This window comes from Amphiprion ocellaris, chromosome 24 (assembly GCF_022539595.1).
Source record: "Amphiprion ocellaris isolate individual 3 ecotype Okinawa chromosome 24, ASM2253959v1, whole genome shotgun sequence".
NCBI lineage: Eukaryota > Metazoa > Chordata > Actinopteri > Pomacentridae > Amphiprion > Amphiprion ocellaris.
The window spans coordinates 10,135,789-10,157,369 of NC_072789.1; the positions used below are offsets into that span (position 1 = coordinate 10,135,789).

Sequence of the window (21,581 nt, forward strand, 5' to 3'; positions counted from 1 at the left end):
GTCCAGCTGCGGAGGAGGCCTACAGTGGTTATCCAACAACTCTTAACCCCCCAAAACCAGCACCCCCAGCCCACTCCCCCCCACACATCACAGCCTTCAATGGGTGCCTTGTGCAGCACATAGAGCTCCACTGTGAAACACCTCTGTGTGTCACGAAGAAATATTGACTTTTAATACTTCAAACATTCGGCTTGTTCCGTGTTAAAGACCGACTGTGTTGATTTTTGAAAACCCTGCAGTCGCCGAGGTTTACCTTTCGACTGGAGCAATAAAAACCCTGCTTACAGGAGTCCCACATACACATCAGAAGAAACAGAGGAGGCAGCTGCAGATTAGAGGTTAGAGAAGCAGCTCAGTGACACTTATGGTGAATCTGAGGAATCTAAGCTCAGAGCTGGCCTGTCAAACTGAAAAAAAAAAGTGTATTCTGGGTCTGACAGCTCCAAAAACTCTTATTTATACTCCATATTTTGTTTATTTGCTGTGTAGAAATAGAAATGTAAAAATGAGAGATTGTGGTTTTAGGTGCAGGCGATCCATATGAGCTTTTTCTTGACTGAGGTTTGGGTCATCTCAAAACTTTGACCAAAAACTGTGATTCACTTGTCATTGAAAAGCTGCTGGTTTAACTCCCTAAATGAACTGCGTTATTGTTTACTAAAGTTGCTAATGTGCTTTCCTTTCTGCTCTGCCTCAGTGTCGTGTGTGTTCAAACGCCAACACTGGAAAACTGTGGTCATCAATGGTGCTTTCTGGGAAAAAAAATTAAGTTTTAACAAGTTTCCCTGAATAAATAAAGGTTAAGCATGCTCACACAAACAGGCTTAGAGTCTTCTCTGAATTTTGGTCTGTGTGAGTGGAGAAAACCTTAACACCCAGCCGCCTGTCCATCAGTGCCTCAGCGCTAGACTTGCTCTTTTTCTCCTTTTCCACTTCAGCCCTGACCTCATGTGAAACTGTGGAGGTCTGTGGGTAACACATTCAAGCATCCAGTTTAATGATTTAATGCCACTTCCATTTAGGGGGTTATACATTAGCAGCAGCGGGGTCGTTGCATGTAGCGAGGGCTCTTAGTCGCTCTTTTTCCATTTAGTTCTGAGGCAGATTTTAAGCTGATGCTAACAAGGTGGTGGAAAATGAAATGCTAAGTAAAACTACTGCACAATAATGTCTTTGACTGTTAAATAGCATTAAACATATTGAATATGTCTCACATAATCTGTCCCCGGCTGCCTGCAACTAATTTTCTAAGTTAACTTTCAGTCTTTTCGCCTTCATTCAGTCACTGGCTTCCATTTATTTCACTGTGGTGTGAATAATAACATAACAGACAAAGCAAATAAGATGTTGTGATGAATTACCCTCGAAATGAAACCAGTGGTAACTGTGATTGCAGAAAACACACTCATTTGTCAGTTCAGTAATGAAAGGGATTTTTAGTGAACAACTTTTAATTTGTTTGTCTGGGGAAAAAAAAATCATCTTCTGTATATAATGTTCTCTGCAATTTTGCACTGTGTTTCCAATTTATTCTTGTACTGCCTTTATACTTTTTCTTTTGGGAGCTGCTGTAACGGTGAACTTTTCCCACTGTGGGAACAACAAAGTTTATCTGGATATTAATCTTAAATATTTGCTTATATTTGACAGTTTTGGATGCATAATTTGTTACGTGTGTCACATGGACAAGATACAAACAGTTTCCTACAACAACATAGGAGAAATAAGGAGGAGCGATGTCACTGAAACATCTCCTAAAAACAGTATTTCTTCCCTTTTGCTGGCAGTAACTTGATTAATAGGCCCCAAAATTCTCTTAAGAGCTGTCTTGATGTCGTCTATGGCATGCTACATGTACTGTAGTATTTTCAAAAACTGCCTGAACAGCTGTCTGAGAGGGAGTTTCTATTCACATTCTTAAAAAAAATCTTTGGGCTCATAATTTATTTACTTATTTATTCATTTACTTCAAATCAGTGCAGCAGTTTGCTTCAACCTTTTTGAGTTAACACAACTTCTGCTGAAATCGTGTTACATCAATAAATATTAGGTTTGCAGAATTTGCTTTTCCTGTACAATCAAAGGTATTCTTAATTACCAGTGTTAACTACCTGAAACTGTTGAGGCGGCTTAAGATAGAAGAGACTTTAAAATATACTAAGCTATCAAGCCAGTTTCATGAAGTTGCCTCAACTTGAATTTCATTTCATATCACCTAAAGCAGAAATTTGACTTTAAATTACACACGATATTAAGTTGACGCAACTATCAGCATTGTTAAGTCAACACAACTCGAGAAAAAATTGTTTGCAAGTTACAAGATCATTCCAAATTACTACATTCAATTATTTTATCTGCAACAATGTATTATATGTATTACTTTAGACTGTGGGTGCCGGTGTAGGTGGTGAAAGTGGGTCATTTTAAAGGAAGATAATGCTACACAACAGAACAAGGAAATCATGTGATTCAGGTAAGCTTTTACTCGTGGAAGCATCAATGTTCTTTATTTTGTCAGGGCTTTTGTACAAATTAACAGCTATCTGGGGTGGCTATACAACGTTAGTGTACACCCTGTGACCACCAAGGAGCCAGGTTGCACCAACATGTATTTTTTCCCCCCTTGAATATAAATTGACGCTTCTCAATCACTCATTCACTTGTCTGTTCTGTGAGTAGAGTCAGAGAAATGGCTGTTTGGCTTAGCAATTGTGACACTGTTAACATTAAGGTCGTGGGTTTGATTCTTGGTGGGGCCAGTGATTGTTTTTCCACACCCTCCATACAATGGTTCTCTGACATCAGTTAGAATGTTGTTTTGCCTTCTGTTCCAGCATTACCTTCACCCTCTTTTTCACATGATATTCAAGGGAATGCTTTAATAAGTTGCTTATGATTGTGCAGCCAGGTATGTTATTATAATGGTTAATGTTTTAATATTTGCATTTTTTTTTTGCATTTTGAGGGGCTGCACCGGTGGTTAGGACTTTCACCTTGCAGCTAGAAGATCTGCGGTTCACATCCAAGCCTTCCCAGGATCTTTCTGCATGGAGTTTGCATGTTCTCCCTGTGCATGTGTGGGTACTATGGCTTTCTCCCATCGTCAAAAAACATGCAGAGGTTAATGGGTAACTCTAAATTGTCTGTAGGTGTGAGTGTGATTGTTTGTCTCTATATGTAGCCCTGTGATAGACTGGTGACCTGTCTTCACCCTAAGTCAGTTGGGATAGACTCAGGCCCCTGTGACCCTAATGAGGCTTAAGCGATTAGATAATGCATGGATGGATGTTTGTTTGGATAATGGTGCTAACAATGCAGGTATACTTCTTTAAATAATAATTTTAAAAGTTGTAAAAAAAAATAAGATTTTATGTGTAAAAAGTAGCGTTTGGCCTCATTTATGTATATATGGCATATGTAGATTCATGAGTGCTTAATAAAGCCAGGGGCCCCAGACAAGGTACTGCACATGGCCTGCAATAAAACAGGACCGGTCCTGCTTGATTTAATTAATCTTACCTGTAACGAACATCTGGCCACACTGACTAAAGGAAGAAAGAAAGATTGGTGCACATCAGCCTATAATGAATTCAGCCAGTATATCTAAAGTTTGACAAACAGGTTAAAATCGACCTTTAAACCGAGAACAAGATATTTTTTTGAGTCTTTATTGATTTGAGATTGTGCTCAAAGCAGACTTAAGTCGCCTATTGCTGACCAACGTCGACCAGAATCGCATTTTCTTTTAACAAGCTTTAGGAACCTGTGTGTAGGCTACTTGGTTCCGGCATTCAATAAAATAAAGGTTTACTAGAGCACGCATGTAGCGCCGAATTGGAGGTTGGACCCCAACTACAAGATTTCTAAACGTTTTAAGTTGAAACGTGTTTTCCAGAAGCCTTGCCGACAACAAAACTTCCTTTTTTTGAATTGAGTTCGGCTTCACTTCTTTGAACGCGGCGGCTAAGCGGAACAAAAAGCGATGAATAGGCGAATGGATTCCATCAACTCGTCAGTGACATTAAGTTAATTCATCCAAAACGCGAACATTTAAAATGGAGCTTACCTTTCACACTTGAGTCATGACTGGATCCCCGCTGACTGAAGTTGGTAGAGCTGGAGCAGATTCCCAGCAGCCTGGTGTCCACAGCTGGAGACTCTGCTGCAGCCCTGAGAGCGGCTCCAAGTTATAGTGGAACTCACACCAGTAGGGGTCTGTCAAGACACACAGGACCACATGTGCAATAAACTCTGGGGAACAGCAACCATTATAAACAGTCTAGGATTTCACAAAATCTGGATAACAACCAAAACTCTTTAAAAAAATATATATCAATGTCCATTATCTTTATTGGGTCGTAGGGGGCTGGAGAGGTCACCGCTCTATCACAGGGCTACACATAGAGACAAACAATCATTCTCACATTCACACATACGGATAATTTGGAATTATCAATTAACCTGAGCATGCTTTTGGACTGTGGGAGGAAGCCAGAGAATTTCCTCCGAAGTTGAAACCCCACATATGCACAGGGAGAACATGCAAACTCCACACAGAAAGATCCGAACCGGGGATCTACTTACTGTGAGGAGACTGTGCTAACCACCAACTCACCTTGCAGCCCTTCATTAAAAAAGTGCATTAGCACTGAAAAAAGCTTTGCTGCCATCTAGTGGGGGGGGGATATGCACCACATCCCACTGTAGTTAAGGTGCACACGCTTGTATTTTAATCATATTAAACGTATTCACTACTGTTCAAAAGTTTGCAGTCACTTAGAAATATCCTTGTTTTTAAAAGAAAAGCAGTTTTGTTCAATGAAGATAACATTAAATGAATCAGAAATACAGTCTAGACATTGTTAACAGTAGCATATATAGCTATAAAGAACAATATTTTGCATTAGAGATAAAATGAAATATTTATAAAGACATCAAACATATCCAAACTTTTGTCAAGAGTTTTTCAATCAAAATAAGCATCATCATGGAGTTTGCATTTGGTGCTGGACTAAACATTTGCAATAAAACTGCTAACCTTTACCTTCCATCCACTCTTCCTTTTCCTTTAAAGCTTTAACAAAAAAACTCAATCCAAAGTAAGGTTTTTTTAAAAGTGCAATAATGTAAAATATAAATAATTTAAATCATTCAGTGTTGTGTTCCACATTCATTTTTCTTATTTCTTATAATTTTAATCCAGGATAAATTAGGGTACTCTGTGTTTTTTGAGTATTCCCTCCTTTCACTACAGTGCAGCTAAACAGATTCTCCTTCACGTTTTGACATGATGCTCTTTTAATTATATACTTTTTTAGCTCGGTGAAAAGGTAGCTACTGTTTTTGACATTAAAACTACCATTTTTGATTAAGGCAGCTATTTCCTGACAATTTCTCACAACAACATTTGCATAATGAAAAATTTTAGATTTAATTCTACCCGCTCAAAAAGCACACAGCATGATGTTAACGTTAACACAATGCATGCAAAAAACACAAAGAAATAAAGAAATATGTTGTGATGATGTATAAAGGCCTGAAAAAGCATACAGGCATCCGTGTTTGGATATAGAATGTATTGAATACAGAAGAGTACAGTTAATAAATCCCAAAAATGTTGATAAAATTACATAATAGCAACATTACTGTGTAAAGAAATCATGGCTACAGCCCTGCCTTAACACTTTTTAAGTCATTTTCACAATATACACTGGTGGTATTTACTTATACAAAAGTACCAATACCCTACTTTGAAAATACTGCATTGCAAGCTCTTCATTCAAAACACTGTGACATATTAGCAGCAAAATGCACTTAAAGTATTAAAGTAAAACCATGTGCTCTGTAGAAAATATGGTTAATTATATGTGAAATTTAATCTACATCAATGATGTATTTAATCAAAGCTGCCAATTGTAGTGAAAAGTGCAATGCCTTCCTTTGAAAATAAGTGAAATGGAGGTCTTAAGTGGCAAAAATGGAAACACTCAAGTACAAGTACCTCAAAATTGTATTCAGCAGAGTACTCGAGTAAATGTACTTCGTTACCTTTCGCCACCATAAACACGTATGTGCATCAGCACAAAGCTGTTTGTTGTTTCTATTTTCTTAGCGTTGATGTAATAATCTCCCGCGCTTTAGTGATTCACTATTAGCTAATAGGAACAATGCAGTCCCTTTCCTGTGTCGATTCTATCCATTAGGAGCACGGAATCTGTATCAGCCAATGACGTGCGTCTGTTAGAGGTCACTGGTCCAATGAGCGGTGAGTAGAGTTGATAAAGCTAGCCAATGGGAGGCTAGCAGCATTGTGTGACCGAAGCAGGGTCTGCCGGGTTCATTTCGCCGCTTCTCCACCCGGCTGGTCTTTTTGGCTCTCACTGCAATGGCGGAACAGCAGCAGTTCTACCTCTTGCTGGGTAACCTGATGAGCCCTGACAACAACGTCAGGAAACAAGCGGAGGTAAGAGGAGAAAACTCGGCTGTTTTCACCGCTGACAAGTTGGATTACTGTAGAAAGCGGAGCGGCCAGGGCTAGCCGAAGCTAACCGCCTAGCCTGGCCGCGAGCAGTGAGCTCTCACGTCAGGCTCGGTAGCCCACGTGCGATGTGAAGCTGACACCGAGAACTAGTCAGCTAGCGCTAACTACCTCCACCATGTTGCGTAGTTATGTGGACATAATACAGATCTCACAGATACGAGCTCTGTCGTGACACTGCGAGGTCGTGCGCATGTGTCTGCGTGAAGCTCGAGCGGTTTGAGTGAAAGTGAAACGTTTAGTTTGTCGGGTACCAGTCTGAAAATCTCCAGCTGACAGTGGCGCTAGTCATGTGTAGCACGAAGCTAAGTAGCTACAACAGTGTTGCTAGTTTTGTTAGCTAGCAGGCTAGCGCTAAACATGGTAGCTTTGAAAAAGACTAAATGCGGGAAACCAGGAATTAATTCTGGACAAACATGCTGCGTTATTGGGGAGATGATAAACAACAAAAGCCCAATGGGATTCGTAATAGATGGCGTTAGCGAGTCAGTTCATTCAAAGGGCGAGCTGTGTTGGTGGTGCTTGTGCCATGGCCTTTACTTGTTTAAACTGAAAGTCACACTAATAGAACAGTTTTAAACATGCGGTTCCCTTCTCACATTTGTTTAACGTTACTCATGGGGCTGATGACCTCAGTTTCAGACACGTCACTCCAGAGGCTCGTCTCTGGTCATCCCCTCTCACTGGATTAGTTTCTCTCAGAGGATTTGTTTGGGCTGCGTCTAGCTGGCCTATTCACTTTTTTTTTTTTTTAACCCCCACCATGATTAGTCTCCTGCCGCGGCAAAGCATTGTTACCACAGTTTCCCTCTTCAGCATCCGATTTTTGGATGAGGTAGTTGAATCTTATCACACTCCCCCCTCACCAGCAGTCAGCGTTTCTCTTTATAAAAGACAGACTGTCTGCCGCGATGCTAAGCTCATTGGAATTCATCCTTTATAGAAACTCTCCCATTCTGTCTTACACACATAATAGGAATTGATCCATCTGCAAAGGACCTAACCCCATATATTAACAGCTAAAGACTACAGCTACTGAACATTTTGTCGGTGTCCCTGATCCCTAGTTTACCCTGTTTAAGACATGCTGAGAGGAAAGGATATCTTGAAGTTGTGCAGTAATCAAAAGTTTTTTAAGTCTGTTTAAGGTATAATCTGATTTCTAGTCACTTCACTGTTGCCACAGTGATGCTCCTCCCTGTCTTTATTTTTTGTTATGCGAATGTATTCGCTTGACGACACCCACAAACCCATCACTGTTGTCCTTTTTTGTAATTGTGTTACTCTAAAAGTAGATCTCGGCTTTAAGAGTTTCTCTTGCTCCCTTTGTCTGATAGATGAGCTATTTTATTGTTTACAGCCAACATTGCCTGCACATGATCATCAGCACACACCCAAGGTTCCTCTGCATCCCCACAGAGGCTCATGTGTTTGCATTTTTTCTTTTGACTTTAATGAACCAGTTGAACAACATTTCTATTTTTTTAATACGAGTGTCCAAATCTAGACATAGAGGCATTCTTATCCAGTAAAGAGTTGGTAGTCTGTTGACCGACAGATTTAACTTCGTAGATCCTTACTTCCTAAAACATTGATGCAGCCACAAAGTGTTTACATTAACATTTTTTTTCTCACTAATTCAGCTTAGAGTGGATCAGAAAGCTTGATTGTGTAGGATTAAAATAAAATCCCAAACCACAGAGTAGTTTAAATAATTTTATAATAAACATGCAGAAGTGTCCCGCTTTTATTACTCAGTTAATTTTTGGGCCTTAGGGGGGAAAAAGATTTCCAGAACAGGCTTCTGAAGGCTTATTTCAATTTGATGTATTTTATACAGTCAAATCATGAAACACCCTAATAAAATTAAATAGACTTGAATGTCAAAAATGAATGAAATTTTGATGAAATTGAAATTCCAATTTGTTTGACCACAACATCTGTTCAGGCTTGAAATGTGCAATCCTGTGGAACTGCAGGCATATATGAATGCCATTTCTTTGTGACTACTATAAAAGGAACATGAAGCTGTCTCAGTGATAAAGATCCATTTTTCAAATGACTTAAATGGCATGTTTCATTCCACTGTGCATTCTTTTTATTTGCAGGAGACCTATGACACCATCCCAGGCCAGAACAAGATCACATTCTTGCTGCAGGCCATCAGAGATGCATCTGCTGCAGAGGAGGTTTGTACACTAAACACTGACATAACTGTGGCTTGACATGCTTAATTTTTTTCCAATGTGAAGCAGATGAAAACCTCAACAGGCTTTAATGTACAGTGTGCCCTTTTTTCTGTTAGGTTTTAAATGTCTCCATAAAAAAGTTGAACAGACTCCTACCAGCTAATTAGAACATATTATCCCTGGCTGTGGCAGAAATGAACATGCTCAGGTCAAAAGTCAGGCAAAGGTTGTATTTTTGTTAATAACATGGAGAATTCAGTCTGCATTATCAGCTCACTTTAAAAAGGTGCAACTTTGACAGCATTTAAAGAATGCCGTCTTGTCATCACGTGAGCCCTCAGCACAGCCTGTCACAGTTTTGACATTTGGGCAGTTATGTTTACTCTGAATCCACCAGCTGCTTGGTCCCTCATGCTTCCTCTCCTTTTCTTTACCTCAAGGCTGATATTTTTAGAGTCTTGAAATGGGAGCAGGCAGAGAGGTGCTTGGTCCAGAGAGAGTGACTCTGCCTTTCTGAGATGCTGCAGGTTTAGTCTGTGTGATTTTGGTTCTTGGGTGACCATTGTGATTCCAGTTCACCAAACTTCTTACTCATGTTTTGGCAGCAGCAAGCATTACGTTTGTTCCATTACACTTTTTATGGAATATTATGTAAATTGCAAATTGTCAAAATAGATTCTCATGAAAGTTCTTGTAATGAACTGGTTGTGAGAAAACAATTGAAAGCCAACAGTTTCGTGCCCTATGTCTGACGTGGTTTAGGCCACAAATGTTGATGTTGAAGCATCATGTTGGAACCAGCATTTTGTCTCCTCAGGTCAAACAGATGGCGGCAGTGCTGCTGCGGCGGCTGCTGTCATCGTCCTTTGAGGAGATCTATCCAGGCCTGACCCTGGAGATGCAGACAGCCGTCAAAACAGAGCTGCTGACCAGCATCCAACAGGAAACCTCACCAAACATCCGCAAGAAGGTCTGCGACATTGCAGCTGAGCTCTCCCGCAACCTCATCGGTAATGATCCTTTTCACGTCATTTACAAAATCTTTAAATTCTTAAGCTTGTAGATGTTTGTTTCTGCATTATGGTATGTCCTGCATCCTAGTGGCTTTTGAATAGTATTGTGATAAACAATCATAGAGAACTATCGCCTGCTACTAGGTAGGTTAGATACTGTAATTTTATGAATGACTGTTAAGAATTTATTCATCTAGTGATGGTCAAAATAGTTTATTACTCATAAGATTAATATTATAATTTGTTATCGTTTAATCTAGATGATGATGGGAATAACCAGTGGCCAGAGGTGCTCAAGTTTCTGTTTGACTCTGTGAACTCTGACAATGTTGGCCTGCGAGAAGCTGCCCTGCACATATTTTGGTGAGCTCCAGTTACATGACAAAGTCAAACTGCTCATATATTCAGGTAGACGTACTGGTGGCTGACTGGTGTGTGTCTTGTATGCCTTCTAGGAACTTCCCAGGAATCTTTGGCAACCAGCAGCAGCATTACATGGAGGTTATCAAGCGTATGCTTGTTCAGTGCATGCAGGACCAGGAAAACCCACAGGTATAGTTTTATGACTGGGAGTGCCCTGGCAGCTTAATAATAGCAGCACATGATGCGTAACTATAATGGTTATTATCTGAATGGGGACCTCTGCTCCAGGTCATGCACCTCTCTCTTCCTCAGCTTTCACTATCATCTGAATGCACAGTGCATTAAAGGTTGTTTGTCTTTTCAACTCTTCCAGATTCGTACCTTGGCAGCTCGGGCTGCAGCATCCTTTGTTCTGTCCAACGAAAGCAACACAGCTCTGCTGAAGCACTTTGCTGACCTGCTGCCGGGCATTCTCCAGGTAAGAGACCAGCACCTCAGTGTCTTCATCTGAATTATCTGAACTTACTAGAAATGTTAAATCCTTTTGTGCATTAGTACATCAAATTTTAACATTTTTTGTATGATGCCTTTCTGTAAGTAATGGTTTTCCAGCAGTCAGAGAAAGCTACTATGCAAGTCATTCAAGGTCCATTAATTCAAGTTTAACGTTGGATTTCCCATGAGGTCAGTTATGTACACATTAGCTAATGCTAGTTTAGGTCATACAGTAATGGATCCGAGTAAGAAATACCACCTGCTGACTTACTTGGACCAGTAGAGCTCTTTTGTGTGTGCCTGGATTCTCTACACACATTTCATGACTACATAAGCCCAGCATAATTAAATGTAGAAACTGTCTGAAAGTAAAGAATGGAACTTCAAAATACAAGCCGTCATGCCTACTTGCAGTTTGTTTTTCTTTACTGAGAGGCATTCATTCTTTGTTAGGCTCAGTAATGACAGTGTTTGCACTGAGGAAGAATAAGGAAGTAGTTTGAAATCATGATCACACAAGAGGAGCAGATGGCTAACAGAGCTGGTAGCTGTTGCTCCATGCAGTAGTTATTCAACCTCAGTTAACATGTTTCTCCCTGCTAGATAGTAAGGCATCCTTGTAGATTGTGTTGAAATATTTGACATCCTGAATCCTTTAGTCATGCCTCTATTGCGACAGTTAGCATTTGGTGTCTTTGAGTCATGAAGGTGGGAGGGGAGGTTCGATTGCAGAAGTGGTATAAATTCAGGATTAGCAGTTTGCCATACCTGACTGGATATACTTGCAACGCTAACCTGTCTGTTTTGTCAGGCCGTGAATGAGTCATGCTACCAGGGAGACGACTCTGTGCTCAAGTCTTTGGTGGAGATTGCAGACACAGCACCCAAATACCTGAGACCCAACCTGGAAGCAACACTGCAGCTCTGTCTGAAGGTAAGTTCTGGATCCCAAATATCACTTTCCTACTGTTTATATTAAGCACAAAATGAGGCCTGAAGTCTTAATCATATGTGCTTGTTGAGTGTAAAATCTGTATTTGCAACAATTGACCCACAGAATTGTCCTGTCTTCTCAGTTGTGTGCTGACACAAACCTGACAAATATGCAAAGGCAGTTGGCGTTGGAAGTCATCGTCACCTTATCTGAGACAGCAGCAGCCATGCTGAGGAAACACACGGCTATTGTAGCTCAAAGTGGTGAGGATTTGGTTTGATATCAACTATAATTGTCTTTGTTTTTGGCCACCCAGAGAGGTTCGGTACAGTAGATTAATAGTATTTGTGTTGTGTTTTCAGTACCCCAGATGCTAGCTATGATGGTGGACCTTGAGGATGATGATGAGTGGGCCATGGCTGATGAGCTGGAGGACGATGACTTTGACAGGTATGGCCTAGTGCATCACCACCAAGACAAAAAAAATTCACAATGTTGGCTCCAAATTTAACCAGTGGCACAAACCGGGAGTCTACAGGATTACATTTCCACCAAAGTGTTCAAATGAGTTAATACGTTTGTTTCTGAGTTATGTATCTTGTCCCTCACTAGTAATGCTGTGGCTGGGGAGAGTGCTCTTGACAGAATCGCATGTGGTCTGGGAGGAAAGATCATTTTGCCCATGATCAAACAACATATCATGCAGATGCTGCAGAACCGTAAGTAACCCATCTGACAGGCATTTAGATATTTAAATTGTGCGATACTAATTTCTTAAGGTTTAAAGATCCATTTATGGGATGTTCAACATGTGTAAACTTGGGAATACTAGGTCTAGTTTTTATTATATTTAATGCAAAATGTAACTGTGAAGCACTCACATTTAGTCAGGTGAACCCTCTGTGTTTGTTGCTAGCTGACTGGAAGTACCGCCACGCTGGGCTCATGGCGCTCTCAGCCATCGGTGAGGGCTGCCACCAGCAGATGGAGGCCATCCTCCAAGAGATCGTCAGCTTCGTGCTCCTCTTCTGCTCCGACCCTGTAAGAAACATAACGGTTGTTACAGAAATATGCAGCACATTATAAATGTCAGCTTATGTTGCGTAACTTTGCCTTGTTGGGCTAATGGTGACATTGGAGAACATCATGTGATGTCCTGATATTCAATTATTTGGTTACTAATATTACAGGACTATTGTTTGTACTGTCTTGTATGGTAGTTTGAGTTTGGCTTCCTTTTCCCTCCTCAGCATCCAAGGGTACGCTATGCTGCCTGCAATGCTATTGGGCAGATGGCTACAGACTTTGCCCCAACATTTCAGAAGAAATTCCATGATAAGGTATCTGATATGAAAAATTGTCTTATTTGTTATGTCAGACAAGTAGCAGATTTTGCATGGCTCCAAAATTGATCAGTTGAACCTCCTGATTTGAGAAATTACCATCAAATCATCAGTTGAACTAGTCAGTCTAATGCAGTAGAAAAGAAATGATGTAAAGAATTACATGAGGTGTGGCCAGCTTCTTAGTGTAGCGTTGTTGATCACCAAGTCTGATCATGCATCCTTATTTTCAGGTGATCTCAGCTCTGCTTCAGACCATGGAGGACCAGAGTAACCCCCGAGTGCAGGCACATGCTGCTGCTGCCCTCATCAACTTTACCGAGGACTGTCCCAAATCACTGCTCATCCCTTATCTGGACAGCTTGGTGCAGCACCTTCATGTCATCATGGTTGCCAAGCTGCAGGAGGTACAATAAATGTTAACATTTCGTTGTTTCCCTTTAGTAAGGCTTCTTGTTGGCCGTCAGGAGTCATTAATGTCTGTTTTCTTTATCCAGCTGATCCAGAAGGGCACAAAACTGGTCCTGGAGCAGGTGGTGACATCCATCGCCTCTGTAGCTGACACTGCTGAGGAAAAGTTTGTGCCATATTACGATCTGTTCATGCCCTCGCTCAAACACATAGTAGAAAACGCTGTCCAGAAGGAGCTCCGGCTGCTTCGTGGAAAGACCATCGAGTGCATCAGTCTCATTGGTCTGGCTGTGGGCAAGGAGAAGGTGAGTCTTGAACAGGATGTAAGATCTTAAATTCAGGTGACTGCACATAATGGAAGCTATTTCTTTGCACAGAGAGGCTTCAGATGTTAACGTGTGCCCTCTCTCCTGTTCTAGTTCATGCCAGATGCCTCTGCTGTCATGCAGTTGCTCCTCAAGACCCAGACAGACTTCAATGACCTGGAGGATGATGATCCTCAGGTAGGAAAACATCACTTAATTCGATCCAGTTCATGACATTAAGTTTCTGCACCTTCAACCTGTCATGTTTTGTGGTTTAGATCTCATACATGATCTCAGCCTGGGCCAGGATGTGTAAAATCCTGGGGAAGGAGTTCCAGCAGTACCTGCCTGTGGTGATGGGCCCCCTGATGAAGACGGCCTCTATCAAGCCTGAGGTGGCCCTTCTCGACAGTAAGTAGCACAATAGAAATTTTCAGCTATTTACTGTGGATAGTTTGACGATATTTCGTACATGGTCTGCTTAAGATGCAATTTGCCAGATATGCTAGGATAGTAAAGGTTCTTTGGTAAGAAAATGCACCCTATTACATTATAAGGAGCTTGACTTCACTTTATTTTGTTCATGTCATATTTTGTAGCACTAATTTTGTTGCTCAAGGTTAATTTGGAAGAAATGTGCTGAACTATTCAATAATATATCTGAAGATGACATTTAATTTTCAGTAAAATCACTTCCAAATTACAAAATTAAACTGCTGCTTTTTGGAGTTTTTTTATGCACACTATGGCTGACTGGTTCAATGTGTCATTATTACTGTTAGCAGTGTCAATGTATTATTTTATTACAGTCATCATTTTGTAAAATACTTGGAGAATTCTTTTTTTACCTGCCGTTTAACTTTAAAAAATTAAATTTAAAAAATAAAAACACTTAAAATGGCAAAATTATTGCACTGATCACAACAAACTCATCAGGATTTTCCCTGTTGAAAATGTGGAAGAAATAAGCATGGATGCTAAACAAAAATAAAGATACAAGATTGATCATGTCTGTTCTATAGCTCAGGACATGGAGAACATATCAGAGGATGATGGCTGGGAGTTTGTAAACCTGGGAGACCAGCAGAGTTTTGGCATCAAGACAGCCGGCCTGGAAGAGAAGGCCACTGCCTGCCAGATGCTGGTGAGTAGAAAAGCACTTCAAAGTCCAGAAAAAACTGTTGGGATCCCTAGGGGAGGTCAGATGAAGTGGGTATGGACGGAAAACATAATTTATCCACAATTAATTTGTTGCTAGTGCTCAACCCTGTTACTGAGACATTCCGTGTCCTGTTTCTTTCTAGGTGTGTTATGCCAAAGAGCTAAAGGAGGGTTTTGTGGAATACACGGAGCAGGTGGTGAAGCTGATGGTTCCTCTTCTCAAGTTCTACTTTCATGATGATATCCTTTTGTTGGGACTTTTGACATACACTCTGCTTGATAGCCAAAACTGGCAAGTATGATCGTACAATATCCAAGAATCCCAGATGGTAATCAATATGTAAAACTGTAGATAATTTGAGCAGTATCGCTGGACCATACTTCTAACAACTAGGTCAAGTATTTCCAACAGCCAGATAGATGATCGGATTTAAACTGAATATCATTGCTATTTGATTGAAAAAAGATTGGGGGAAAAAACTATATTTGCTGTATTTAGAAAAAGGTTTTTGTGATGCCAAAATTGAACTTGTGTGAAAGAATGTGGGTTATTAAAATGGGGTTAAGTGTGCCCTTAACTGTCTCACGTGTGCGTGTGGCAGCAGCTGAGTCGATGCCCCTGCTGCTGGAGTGTGCCCGGGTTCGAGGACCAGAGTATCTCACCCAGATGTGGCACTTCATGTGTGACGCGCTCATCAAGGCCATCGGCACTGAGCCAGACTCAGATGTGCTGTCAGAGATCATGCATTCTTTTGCCAAGGTAATTAAATCTAGTATTTGCTTTCGTCCTACCTGCCCCAGAATTCAGAAATCATGGATGGAAACAGGAGTAGATTGAGGTCGACCTGCACTCTCGCTATGATTGAGCATTTTAATTGTCCCCCAAAAATAAAAATTTTTAGAATACTGTTTAGCAGTGGAGTTGGATTTGTGCCCTGACTGAAGTGTTCTTCTGTTTAAGTGCATTGAGTTGATGGGAGATGGCTGTCTGAACAACGAGCACTTTGAGGAGCTGGGTGGAATCCTAAAAGGGAAGCTGGAGGAGCATTTTAAGAACCAGGAGCTCAGACAGGGTGAGGCTTTACCACAGCTATTGAATACAGTTTCATTTATCAGTTGTGCAAATAAGGTGCACGTGGCACAAAGGACTCAGACAGTTTTAACCGTACAGGATTTTCCCATGAGTTGATAATGAGAAAATGTTTGTACATTCATATCCTAACAAACACTTTGTTGTGCTTCCCAGCCAAGAGACAGGATGAAGACTATGATGAGCAAGTCGAGGAAACATTACAAGATGAGGTAAATATTTTCACCTCAGTAACAACAGTTTGATGCAAACTGAAGATGATAATGCAAGACTGTACTGGCCTTCATAGAGATTTTTCTCCTCTCCCCTTTTGTTTTTGGCAGGATGAGAATGATGTGTACATCCTGACCAAAGTCTCAGACATCCTGCACTCAGTGTTCAGCAGTTACAAAGAGAAGGTGCTGCCTTGGTTTGAACAGCTGTTGCAGCTCATCGTCCAGCTAATAGTCAGTACTTCTCTTTACAGATATTAAGGAATCTGTAACCTGTTCACTTGTAATGCTCATCACATTGTGAAAAAGTTTAACAGTAACTGAACTGTCCTGTTTATCTCTAGTGTCCCAACAGGCCATGGGCTGACAGACAGTGGGGTCTGTGCATCTTTGACGATGTGGTAGAGCACTGTAGCCCTTCCTCCTTCAAATATGCAGAGTATTTCCTGCGGCCAATGGTGCAGTCACTGTGTGACTCGAGCCCTGAGGTTCGACAGGCTGCCGCCTACGGTGTTGGCGTGATGGCTCAGTATGGAGGAGAGAACTACCGCCCTTTCTGCACAGGTATGACCTTCCTCTGGTATCTCAACACTTGGCAGTTTTTTGCTTTTAGTTGACAACCAGATGACATGCTTCCTTGTTGCAGAGGCCCTCCCCCTGCTGATCAGAGTCATTCAGGCAGCCGACTCTCGCTCAAAGGAGAATGTCAATGCGACAGAGAACTGCATCTCTGCTGTTGGAAAAGTTATGAGGTTTCGGCCAGAGTGTGTCAACGTTAATGAGATCCTTCCTCACTGGCTCAGCTGGCTACCGCTCAACGAGGACAAAGAGGAGGCCGTCCACACATTTGATTTCCTGTGTGACCTCATTGAGAGGTAGGACGCAGCCACCTGATTTTTTTTTTTTTTTTTTTAAAGTTATTTCTTTTTTCCTGGTACTTGTTGCAGTCTAAGTGTTCTTCCTGCTGACTGTTATCCTCTCTTCACAGCAACAACCCCATTGTCCTTGGGCCAGACAACTCCAACCTTCCTAAAATTTTCCTCATCATAGCTGAAGGGGTCGCAAACGAATCAGTCAAGAGTGAAGATGCGTGCAGCAAACGACTCGCAAACGTCATCCGTCAAGTACAGGTGAGCAATCACTTTGTCACTAAGAAACTATATCTGGATTTGGGTCACAGCAGGGCATTCAACAAAAGGATTTTCTCTTCACTTATGATTTAAACCACCCGGTATTCTATTGTGGCATTTCAGTAAGTGTTCACACAGTATAGAACCTGACACCAAAACAACTGAATTTCTGTTTTGTGGGTTTATTTGAATACAGTTTGTGAAACAATCTGAATTGCTAACATTTTGGATTTTGTACCCTGATGTGTACAAAATCAACTAGTGCTAAAGCAATGAGTCCATCATCTAAGTGGTTCTTCAATTAACTATACATCCAGTGGTTTCTGCTTCTTAGAAGTGTGGATTTGTTGAAATTTTTTTAAACCTCTGTTAAATTGTAAATTGAAGATCTGAGTTTTGCTTGGGCCAAAAAAATATGGTGAAGATTTCACTGTTGGCATTTTCTGAGGTTTTTGAGACTAAAAATGCATTTTCTTTTTAAGCATTTAAGCAGAATTTATTTACAGACCTAAAATCTTGTCAATAATTGGTGAATATGTTTAGACATTGACTACTTTGTGTCTTCCAGGTGTCGGCAGGATTATGGACACAGTGTGTTTCAACACTGAACGAGACGCAGCAGAAAGCCATACAGGACCTACTGAATACTGCCTGAGCCTGAACCACTGGTCACCTCCCTGCTCTTTAAAAAGCCCATGAAGAAAAGTTGAGCTCCTGGATCTCCTCCATACACTCCCTCTTCTTCCTCCTGCTCTGATCTGTAGTGTGTATGGAGGCCGACTTCACCCCTGTCATCACCCCCTCGCCCTACTATTATAATACTTCACCTACATTCAGCCGACTGGGGGAGCAGGTTGGATATTAATGACAATGGAGGACATTGGCCATCCACCTCAAAGACTTTCACCCTGTATTCAAGGAAGTGGGAATAAGCAATGTGTCTAACAGTTATCCCTGTCCTGTCACCGTTAACATGTCTTCTATCTGGACGTTTTGTTTCCAACCATTCCCTGATGTGTGACTTGTCTCGCCGCGCCCAGAGAGACTCATTCACCGAGTCGCCCAACACAAACTCATTGGAAAGTCAGGCTCAGAGGGGCCACAGTGGGGGAAATGGGGACAGGACATTTGAGTGGACTGAGCAATTGAATGAGATGGAAATGCACACTGGGCAATCACTGCCTGTCTCCTGTGAATTTTTCTCCTCTTTTTTTTCTTTTTTTGTATTTTTATTCTATTTTTTTTCTCGTTCAGTGTTACCTGGGGGGAAATGGCCTCTGTCTGCCACAGCTCAGAGGGTATGTTTCAAAAGTAACGGCATGTTTGTTAAGTGGCTAACTGTAGAAAATATACATAGTTAGGAAATGTACATCATCGTTGTCTGGGAGAGTTAACATTGATTTAAGCAGCTTTTCCTCCATAGCCTTCCAGACAGCAGTTCACAGGAAATGAAATGTTTGCTGAACGGTTCACAGCCCTTCTAGGTAGCAGTGTAAAGGGGCTCACTGAAAAGAAGCGCAATAACATGTTGTTGGTCACAGCCCTACAGCGTGTAATGAGTTGGAGGAACATAAATTGTAGATTATTTGTAAAAGGAGTGCTATCTTGACAGTCAACTTTATGGTTTTGACCCTTTGCAGTCCTGCAGCTATGTGATGGAATTCCAGAAATTACCAACAATAAAATTACATTTGAGAATTCTGAGAAATGGCTTTTTCATTTTAATTGATTTGTAAATCTAAATGAATTGTTTGGCATTTTAGAAGATCAGTGCCACTATGGTGTCTGTTAAAGACCTCGTGGTAGTGAAAACTAGGTGTCTATATTGCAGCGTGTTGAGACGCATCATGAATTAAATAAGCAGTCAGTGCCGTGGCAAAGCTTTTCAGCCATGAAACTGCAGTGACAGTCTGAAGAAATTTTGTTCCAATATTTATACTGGCAACACTGTACAGTATACCAGGAAAGGATTTAGTATGTCAAAAAGAGTGCAGAGAGATGGCTCATTTCGCACAACAGACTGTCATGCTTAGAGTTTAAAACACAAAATTATGACAAAGTATGTCCTAATTGTATGTATAATGCATTGCAGCTGTATGTACTTTCAAAGACAAGCTATTTCAAACAGCCATGGATCTAGACTTCTAGGGCTGCATACTTATAAACCTCAGGCCCCAATTCTGTCAACTTGTAGGGTGGATAGTCTGTATCCCTGTTCTTCAGAATCCATATCTGGTTTTAACCTGTAAAACTTAATAACTCTAATATAACTTACCACTGTGTAGCACAGTACGTTTACAGCGTTGAAGTCCTCGGTGAGCTGGTGTGCTCCAGCTGTAGAAATTGGGGAGTGCTGGGTGAAGACTGAAGCAGGGACTTCACAGAGCTGCACACTGAGGAAGCAATGGTGGAAGCCATTTAGTGCCTGAAGATTTTATTTTTTTCATGTAAAGAAAAAACTGAATATGTAACTCTGATATATCCTCCTAAGACCTGTGGTCATCTTAAGTCATAATGTAAATATAATAAGGTATTATCTGATTGTTTTATTTATTGATTACTCCTTATCCCAAAAAAACTAGAAGAAATCTAAAATGCAAGCCCAACCAAAACTGGGGTCGTAGGAGGCTACAGATATGAGTTTATAAAATTCTATTTAGTGACTGGCAAGAGACTCGAGCCATTTAGTGCCTGAAGATTTTATTTTTTTCATGTAAAGAAAAAACTGAATATGTAACTCTGATATATCCTCCTAAGACCTGTGGTCATCTTAAGTCATAATGTAAATATAATAAGGTATTATCTGATTGTTTTATTTATTGATTACTCCTTATCCCAAAAAAACTAGAAGAAATCTAAAATGCAAGCCCAACCAAAACTGGGGTCGTAGGAGGCTACAGATATGAGTTTATAAAATTCTATTTAGTGACTGGCAAGAGACTCGAGCCATTTAGTGCCTGAAGATTTTATTTTTTTCATGTAAAGAAAAAACTGAATATGTAACTCTGATATATCCTCCTAAGACCTGTGGTCATCTTAAGTCATAATGTAAATATAATAAGGTATTATCTGATTGTTTTATTTATTGATTACTCCTTATCCCAAAAAAACTAGAAGAAATCTAAAATGCAAGCCCAACCAAAACTGGGGTCGTAGGAGGCTACAGATATGAGTTTATAAAATTCTATTTAGTGACTGGCAAGAGACTCGAGCCATTTAGTGCCTGAAGATTTTATTTTTTTCATGTAAAGAAAAAACTGAATATGTAACTCTGATATATCCTCCTAAGACCTGTGGTCATCTTAAGTCATAATGTAAATATAATAAGGTATTATCTGATTGTTTTATTTATTGATTACTCCTTATCCCAAAAAAACTAGAAGAAATCTAAAATGCAAGCCCAACCAAAACTGGGGTCGTAGGAGGCTACAGATATGAGTTTATAAAATTCTATTTAGTGACTGGCAAGAGACTCGAGCCATTTAGTGCCTGAAGATTTTATTTTTTTCATGTAAAGAAAAAACTGAATATGTAACTCTGATATATCCTCCTAAGACCTGTGGTCATCTTAAGTCATAATGTAAATATAATAAGGTATTATCTGATTGTTTTATTTATTGATTACTCCTTATCCCAAAAAAACTAGAAGAAATCTAAAATGCAAGCCCAACCAAAACTGGGGTCGTAGGAGGCTACAGATATGAGTTTATAAAATTCTATTTAGTGACTGGCAAGAGACTCGAGCCATTTAGTGCCTGAAGATTTTATTTTTTTCATGTAAAGAAAAAACTGAATATGTAACTCTGATATATCCTCCTAAGACCTGTGGTCATCTTAAGTCATAATGTAAATATAATAAGGTATTATCTGATTGTTTTATTTATTGATTACTCCTTATCCCAAAAAAAACTAGAAGAAATCTAAAATGCAAGCCCAACCAAAACTGGGGTCGTCGGAGGCTACAGATATGAGTTTATAAAATTCTATTTAGTGACTGGCAAGAGACTCGAGCTAAAAGACAGCTAGCTTAGCTTGAAGCAGAGAGGAAACAGCAAACCTGGCTCACTCTAAAGCCCAGACATAATACTGTCATTGTAAAACTCACATTCGGTGTTAAATACTGCTTTTTAAATGTGCTGCTAGTCTGTTAAAATATTTGCACTGAGCCAAGTTCAGAGTTTTCTGTTTACAAGTCTGTGTTAGCCTTAAGCTATCAGTTGTTGAGTTGAAGTTGGTTTCCGTTACTTTAACGGCTAACCTGAGGCTAAACGACTTTAAGCTAACTGCTCGGGAGATGCTAATGTAAACCTTTGTCACCGCAGACATTTTGGCACGTCGTAGGATGAAAAGGACAAATGTAATTAAAGACATTGACGAAATTTGCTTCACTTGTGCTT

At 40.4% G+C, this 21,581-nt stretch overlaps 2 protein-coding genes across 6 annotated transcripts in view; one reads left to right on the forward strand and one right to left on the reverse strand.

Annotated features, from left to right (window-relative positions):
- The window catches only part of sema5bb (sema domain, seven thrombospondin repeats (type 1 and type 1-like), transmembrane domain (TM) and short cytoplasmic domain, (semaphorin) 5Bb), a 44,042-nt gene extending 39,848 nt beyond the window's left edge, over nucleotides 1–4,194 (reverse strand). For 2 of the 5 annotated variants that reach the window (XR_004846137.2, XM_055008443.1), the window contains exon 1: nucleotides 4,067–4,194. The gene's annotated coding sequence lies outside the window, so the exon portion shown is untranslated. The remainder of the gene's footprint in view (nucleotides 1–4,066) is intronic. The other 3 variants (XM_035941720.2, XM_055008444.1, XM_055008442.1) reach the window with 3 other exon arrangements.
- A 2,112-nt stretch (nucleotides 4,195–6,306) lies between these two features.
- Nucleotides 6,307–18,882, forward strand: kpnb3 (karyopherin (importin) beta 3). Its single transcript, XM_023295669.3, has 26 exons — nucleotides 6,307–6,463; nucleotides 8,647–8,727; nucleotides 9,545–9,737; nucleotides 10,001–10,103; nucleotides 10,196–10,292; nucleotides 10,477–10,581; nucleotides 11,410–11,532; nucleotides 11,675–11,795; nucleotides 11,895–11,982; nucleotides 12,145–12,251; nucleotides 12,449–12,573; nucleotides 12,783–12,872; nucleotides 13,109–13,282; nucleotides 13,373–13,591; nucleotides 13,706–13,789; nucleotides 13,870–14,002; nucleotides 14,614–14,735; nucleotides 14,896–14,992; nucleotides 15,340–15,512; nucleotides 15,714–15,825; nucleotides 15,999–16,054; nucleotides 16,166–16,288; nucleotides 16,399–16,618; nucleotides 16,701–16,929; nucleotides 17,043–17,184; nucleotides 17,753–18,882. Exons 1-26 carry the CDS (start codon nucleotides 6,386–6,388, stop codon nucleotides 17,837–17,839), a joined length of 3,282 nt encoding a protein of 1,093 aa, XP_023151437.1. The 5' UTR covers nucleotides 6,307–6,385; the 3' UTR covers nucleotides 17,840–18,882.
- The last annotated feature ends 2,699 nt before the right edge of the window (nucleotides 18,883–21,581 follow it).